This window comes from Aulonocara sp. 'chitande type north' Nkhata Bay, linkage group LG6 (assembly GCF_057382095.1).
Source record: "Aulonocara sp. 'chitande type north' Nkhata Bay isolate Kocher_YH1m ecotype deep benthic linkage group LG6, A_spYH_male_GT1.1, whole genome shotgun sequence".
NCBI classification, from domain to species: Eukaryota; Metazoa; Chordata; class Actinopteri; order Cichliformes; family Cichlidae; genus Aulonocara; species Aulonocara sp. 'chitande type north' Nkhata Bay.
Window position 1 is genome coordinate 15,229,079 of NC_141349.1, and position 7,705 is coordinate 15,236,783.

The 7,705-nt window shown below is 46.9% G+C and overlaps 1 protein-coding gene across 3 annotated transcripts in view; it reads left to right on the plus strand.

Annotated features, from left to right (window-relative positions):
* LOC147327506 (glutamate receptor ionotropic, NMDA 2A-like) overlaps window positions 1-6,162 on the plus strand; it is a 129,806-nt gene extending 123,644 nt beyond the window's left edge. For all 3 annotated transcript variants that reach the window (XM_086295167.1, XM_086295168.1, XM_086295169.1), the window contains 2 exons: window positions 672-1,455; window positions 1,550-6,162. In XM_086295167.1, the coding sequence (XP_086151293.1) occupies window positions 672-1,455; window positions 1,550-2,546 (1,781 nt within the window). In that variant the 3' untranslated portion in view covers window positions 2,547-6,162. The remainder of the gene's footprint in view (window positions 1-671; window positions 1,456-1,549) is intronic.
* The last annotated feature ends 1,543 nt before the right edge of the window (window positions 6,163-7,705 follow it).

Here is a 7,705-nt window from a genome sequence, read left to right on the forward strand (position 1 = left end):
TGGTGTAGACAAGTTTCAGAAGAAAGTGTTCTTGTTTGGGGGGCATTTGGAGACGAACCGATGACTGATCCAATTTATTGCTTCTTAAATCAACAGTTTTCAGCCGGGCTAACACGATCAGTTTGCTGTCTAACTTAATAAACTTGCATTAGGCAACGCAATAAGCAATTCACACACTGTTGCTGGCAACGGGCCTCTGTTTTCCTACACAGTTATTCAGTTAAAAATGAATCATAATTTATGATGATGTCATGAATCATTAATCATCATTTGCAGATCTTCTGATCAGGTTCATGTTATATTAAATAAAAGCTTTAATTGGAAGAACAAGGGCATTTCTAAACCATAGAGGGGTTCTACTAACTGTATTTTCTGAGCTCTGAGCTCAAAACTAATATATTGTGCCAGCGCAAATCAGGAAGCCGTGTCACCTAAGATCGTTCACATAGCATCTGCCTTTTCTTTACATTGTCTGTATGCGTGAGTAAAGGTGACTACTTTCACCTTGCTGACTGTCATGTCCACGCCTTCCTCGTGATTAGAAATACATTAGATGTCACACATTGCATGTCGAGGCAGTAGATGATGTATCAGCTGACCTGGCTGAGCATCCAACCAATCATCCATATTTTGTATCTTCTATCTAAGGTGCATCTCTCCTTGTCTCCTAGGTAACTCCCTCCATACTCTGCCTCAGAAGGGTCCTGGTCTCTATAGCAACGCTGCGGGTCCACAGGGCTTCCTGTCATTGTCCGGGAGGCACAAAAACCTCCTCAATAATGCTGCGCCATTTCCTGGGCAACAAAAAGCTCCACCCCACCAGACCAGCCCCAACAAGCCCCAGCTGTCAATCACAGATGACAACGGCCAAACCCGCCTCACCGGGGCGGGCCTCACTGCATCAAAGCCCCGAGCCTTGTGGAAGAAAAGTGTCGAGACCCTGAAGACTCAGCCGAGCGTCGTATCTCCAGGCCACAGCCCCGCCCCTGCATCTGGGCCCGGACCGCCACAAATGAAGAGCCAGCGCTACCTACCCGAGGACCCACAGCACTCGGACCTCTCGGAGTGCTCCAGTCGGCCACCGTCACACAAAGATTCTGACTCCATGGCAGCAAGGGGCGGATTTAAGCCAATCAATCAACTGAGGAAGAGGGGTGGGGGCGGTGGAGGAGCAGGCGGTGGAGGTGGAGCATCCAAGATCTACTCCATTGATTCAGACCAGGCCAGTCTCCAGTCCGTTCCCCCATACCAGCGAGACAGCCAGGGGGGAAGTGATGAGCACCCTTACCCCCCTGACCTGTTTCCACCTGACAGCACATACCCGCACACACTCTCCCACCAGTCAGACGCACCCATTTTGCAGCTGAGCGCCAGCCTCCTACACCACAGTCACAGCGCTGAGGCCGACCTGCACTCTCTGAAGGATAAGAAATACAGCACCTACACTCACAGCAGGTATTTTATTTAGCATTAATCGCACATAAAGCCCCGTTTAAGGTGCTTGTTTTGTCTCTTTGTGTATAATCAGCTGCGTCTTCTCTCCCTCTAGTGTGAAAGAGAAGGTCGGAGGTTCATTCGAAGCCCCAAGCGCAGGTCCAGGGACGCAAAGTGTCAGGCCCGGCCACTGTCGCTCCTGCCTCACCAAGCTGAGCGGTTACTCTGGCCTCTACACTGTTCGCTCGCCACAAGCTCGCTGCGATGCCTGCGCCCACCTGGGGAATTTGTATGACATCAGTGAAGACCACCTGCACTCGCACTACTCCCACACACACCCTCACCCACACAGCGCGGACATGTTCACGCACTACCTTCCCCAGAGCGAGCTGGGCCTGGTGGGTGAGGGGGACGGGCTTGTCAGCCACTTTGAGCCCACCCCTTCCTCCCCGTCCCCTCTCCCCACCTCCTCCTCGGCCCAGCACCTCCAGCTGAGTCGCCAGCACTCTTACGAGAATGTGCTTCCGGACGGCATTCCCGAGCGGCAGTCGCAGGCCCACATGCGGGGGCTGAGTCTGCCTGACAGAGATAGGGAGAGGGAGCTGACCCTGGATGAGGGGGCCTATGCTAATGTTCTCACAATGCGCTCTGATCGTCCGCTGAGCAGCCGCAGCCCCCCCTCTCCCTCACCCTCCCACCACCACAGTTTGGACACCCCGATGCCTCTGCCGCGGCGCTCGAAGAGCCTCTTCCCCGACCGCCCATCCCACAACCCCTTCCTACAGTCGGCGCCGGGCACGGCACAACGCGATCCCGCCTCCCAGGCTACAACACGAATGCCACTGAGAAATTCCGCCCATGAGCTCTATAAGCAGCGAATGCCTGTGTCACTTACTCTGGGTAACCATGGCAACCATCACTTCAACCAGCATGGCGGCCAGGTCGACCAACAGGTGTTCTACCCTCCGCAGGAGCCTCCCGTTGTGGCCTACATGGTCCCACCTGCTGCCTCGCAGCCAATGAGCTATGTGACAGCGCCGCGAGCCTCGAGCGCGGGCGGCAACCGACCCCGGCTCTACCGCCGCATGCCCAGCATCGAGTCTGACGTCTGAGAGTCACACGCAGCACACTAAAAATCTCACTGAAACACACTAACACGCACGCATGCAAAGAAAGAGGTGTGTGTGACCGGACGAGGCAGCTCTGATTCTAAGCACATGCACAAGAAACACACACACAGACAGACACGCACACACGGGTGAAAAGCGGGAAGCTCGGGACTAAAAAGGTTAACAGCGAGTAAATAAATCATTGTTTTCTTTACCACACCCTCCATAGGTCAGAGATGGGAGGGCCACAGGGACAGCTGGAGGCACAATACAAGATGAAGAGAGTGTGTGTGTGTGTGTGTGTGTATGAGTGTCAGTGTGTGTACCAGCCTCGAGCCGCGAGCAACGAGGCACGAACTGACAATTTGTCCGACAAGACGGATCGACATCCTGTGGAATACGAGGGACACTGTACACGGTTTCTTAACGCCAGCAGTGGGACGTAAGGGAACTTGTGATGAAGTGTTTGGAAGACGAGCCGACCTGTCACGCCCTCTCACCAGCCTCTTGGAGATAAAGGGGACACACAAGAAACCCCTTTCTTTCTGAGATTACACACACACACACGCATATTTAACCTAAACACACCCACCCCCTCTCTAGGACTCTCCTGTTGCACTATGATTTCCAGTCAACCCGTATGTTGTCTGAGCCTCCAAACTGCACTGCCAGCATGGCTTAAAGAGTAGTAAACTTCACTTAGAGTAATCCTTGACTTGAATGGAAACCACTATCTATGTAACAGACCGGACCGGGCAGTGGGCAGCTGGTCAGGAAACAGGTCTGAGAAGTGTATCGGCGCCCGCCCGCAGACGTACAAACACTCGAACACACACACGTGCTGTCTGTTGTTACGGGGGGGGGGACCACAGACTGTTTGTCACTGTTGATGTCAGATAATTGAACATTCCAAAAAGTGGTCCGAACGCGGCCACCAGTTAAAAGCCTCTCAGGATGAGGGTGTGTGTTCTAGTGTTTTATCGATCTAGAGACATACAGTATAGCATCCTTGCTTCCTCTCTTAGCTAGCCTTCAGGTCATACTGCATGCTTCCTACTGCCCTGTGTTACAGTTAAACTCCTATACAGGGTCATATATGCACACATCCATACATGCAGACACACACACATACACATACGCAGTAGTCTAGGATAGTAGTGTAGGGTTGGGTGTGTGTGTCGAGGCTACAAGATAGCTTCATTTTGTGCACTTTGTAGATTTTATACCCTGCCACCTACACAAGACGTTTGACCAAAAACACTTTTATACTGAAAAATATGAATATTCTCAGTCATTCGCTGAATAGATGTTTTTTCTTTTCTCTTAATTTCTTCTTTGGCATTGGGGTTTAGGGCACCGTTCCATTGTGAGGTCGGACATTTTACAGTGTTAGATAATGGGGTACAGCATCATGCATACAGTATACACAACATAAACTTGAAATCTTTCTCTTCTTTTTGAACTTTTACCTGCGCTCCATCTTCTCGCCCTGCCCCCTCCCACTGATCCTTTTCCTCCATCCCTCTCCTTAACCAGGTTTCCTCCTCGATTCTTCTTTTTTCACTCCCCCTGCTTCCTCCTGTAGAGTAGACCGAGTATGAGAAGATTAAAGTTCAGTCGTGGTGTTTTTAAAAAAGAAAAAAGAAAAAAAACTCAACATTTTGCTGGAAATCACTTAACATCAGTAGCTGTGAGAACTCGTTCGGCTCTCGTAGGATCCCAGTGCTTTTTTTCTAATAACTTTCTATGTCAAGCAAAGGAGCCGGTTTTAATGTCTCCGTAGTGAATTTAGAGGCTGAGTGTATCGCTGTTGCAGATTTACTCATCTAATGAATGCTCCTGGACGCGCGTCAGAGTAAGCTGGTACTTGTGTGGCTCTTGTGTTGGCGAGAACACGGCGCTGTGTTTCAGCACTGAGAGTCACGTGGCAACGCGGAGAGTTTGCAAAGTGACTCGTTACAGAGGCAACACTCGCGCACACACAGACACACTCAACAAGCTGGCAATGTGTGTATGAGTGTTCTAGAAATCCATAATCTACTGAGTAAGGGCACTGATTTGTTTTTTAAATTTATTAATTAATTTATTTTTTAACACAAGGATTTTGATGGAAAAAGGACTTGATATCCCATTAGCTGAGCGTCTGTCTATTCTCTTTCTTTCTATGCTCTATTCTCTCTCTCATACGCGCGCACACACACACAGGCAAACAACGCTCACATATATCTAATATATATATTGGCTGCAAAGAATGCGAGAGAGTTTGAACAAAAAACAGCACCTTTGAACGGTGAACGCTGCCCCTCTTTTGGTAATCTTAACAGGTTTGATGTGTGAGTTATATGCACAATATCAGGTTGCAATATTATACTTCTGTACAGAGAAAATCTTTGTTTTAAATGTTAGAAACTGATTTCATTTGTTTGATTTGAATGGTATTAAGTGTTGAATTCATTTCAATAACAACGTGGCTTTTTAATTCTGCTTCTTAAAAACAAAAAAAGACTGGCATGGTTTAGATTATCGTGATTTTGTTTGCTTTTGTTTTTTTGGTTTTTTTTTCATTTATTTCTTTATTTTTCCCCTCTGGTGTGTTGCTGGTTGGGACCTCACTGTACAGTCGTCACTGCTGGGTTAATGACTAGTTAACTATGCCTGTTAACTAGCTGCACGTAGCTGGGTCATCTGATTCACACTCAATGAATAATGATCGTCCAGCCTGTGTGGTTAATACAAAAAAACCCCTCCCACCCACGTAGTTCCACTACAAGTCTGTGCTGTTTTACCTGTGAGCGAGTGTGAGTGTGTCTGTGTGCGTGTGTGTTTTACACCGTGCAGGCATTTATATAAGACAGAGGATGTGTGTATTTACAGGTTGTTTGTGGTGTGTGTGTGTGTGTGTGTGTGTGTGTGTGTGTGTGTGTGTGTGTGTGTGTGTGTGTGTGTGTGTGCTTGTGTGCTTTTCTGGACTCTCTTCCCTTCGTCCCACACGTAACCTTCTGACCTGGCTCTTACTCATACAACACAAATACAGCTAGGCACACACACACACACACACACACACACACACACACACATGTTGCGTCTGTACCGTTGTGATTAAGCGAGCATGAGGTATGCGTTTTTGTATGTCCACCATCACAGGTTTTTACACCAACCTTTTGGTTTTACTTTCAGATTTTTCAAATTGCATGACGTGCTCGTGTTTCTGGTGGTACATATTTTGCTGCAACACCTAAGTTCTCCCTGAGTTAGACCTACTGGACTACACGAACCAACACGTACCCTTCCATGTCTTGGTCAGAGGCCTGGATGGTTACACTTCCTGGCTCCTGGCCCCATGATGTCAGCGGTAAGGCACCCGGCTGGCTCCCACATAGCCGCTATCGAGGAGCACACTTAGTGTTCCCGGGGCTCAGTACAGATCTCAGTTTGGCCCAGGTGTTCACACACAAACACACATACACTGTACTAGGTGGACAGAGTGTGTTGGTGTGTAGTCCTGTGGGTCTCCCTGCCGTGTATCTCACTTGTGTATAAGTTCAGGGGTTTCTAAGCTACTAGTTGTGTTGTAAATACTACCTTGTCACTCAGTACCTCTGTACAATCTGTAAATAAGTAAAGGTTACATTTTTCTACTTGTCTGGGTTGTGTCAGTTCTTCAGTCTGCCACTAACGAATTCATCTTTAAAGTGTTAAACATGAAGTTTAAGAAAAATAAAACACAATTATTCATTAGCCACTTTTAGACTAAACAGATCCAGAGAACCAGGAACCTTCCTGGCATTTCTACTGTCTGCATTAGCAGGGCTAATAGGAACTCTGAGGCGATGTAATGGCCAACCATCAGGTGGTGTCTTCTTGTTTTGATGCTTTATTGTCTTGTAATCCTATTTCAATGTCTTCATTTTCTTTATTATGTGCTTTTGGCCCAGAGACAACCTTTCACAGTCCTTGTAACTGACAGAGGAATTCACCTTCCCAATCTTTGCAAGAAATTCTGAAACTTCTTCGAACCCTGTTTTTTGGGGCTGAGAGTGGTCCTATAGACATTTTCTTTTTGTGGGCCAGTCCCCTAAGTTGGGTTTGCCTAAGCTCCATTAACAAAAAGCCAGTCATCTTTTTCCATGTTCTTTTGTATCCTCACAAAAATAAGCTCTATGACTATCCATCCATCCATTCTTTTCCACTTCAGGGTCACAGGGGGGTAGGGGCTGGAGCCTGTCCCAGCTGTTATAGGATAAGGTGGAGTGCACCTTAGACAGGTTGCCAACCTGCTGCAGGGCTAACACATACAGTCAGACAATTATTCACACATTCACACCTATAGATTTGGAAACATCTGAAAATGTGCATGGAAATACAGTATGGAAGGCAAAATAGCCTGAACTCGTAGCTTTCTTCTCATTTCTATCAGTAGTCTCCAGGAATAGTTCTCCAGGCTTTTACAGGGACAATCAAAGCTCTTATTTTGAATGTTGGCTGCCTTTTGTTCTGTTCTCTGTCAAGATTATCCCACACCGCTTTAATAAAGCTGAGGTCTGGGCTCTGGGGAGGCCAATCAATGACTGACAGTGCTCCATTGTTTTTCTATCCAGGTATGATTTTAATGAAGCTGTTGCCAATCAGATGCTTTCCAGATGCTGTTGCTTTGTGGATCAAAATCTGTCAATATATTTGTGTTCATAATTCTATCCATTTTGACAAGATCCCAAACACCACTGACTAAAATGTAGCTTCAAACCACAACAGAGCCTCCACCATATTTTACAGATGGTTGTAGACACTCACTGCTGTACCTCTCCTGCCTTTCTCCGTACACATTGATGATGATCTGCACCAAAATGTTCAAACTTGCTGTCATCACTCCTTAAAGCCTGTTCCCTTTGATTATGAGTCTAGTTCTGATTAACTTCTCCCTGTTTACCCTCAGTATGAAAGGCTTCTTGGTAAAAGCAATATATAAAACATCATTTGTTACATTTTTAAAAAGGGCAGTACTTAATTACTCCCTGGAGAAAGTATTTTGATACACTGCTCGTTACATTATTCAGTCTTACATGCTGACACAAACCCCTACCTAATGACCTAATGAAAAAAAATACATCAAAAAAGACACAATCATAGCTGTAATGTGATTACTGAATTTAGAAAAACAGTGT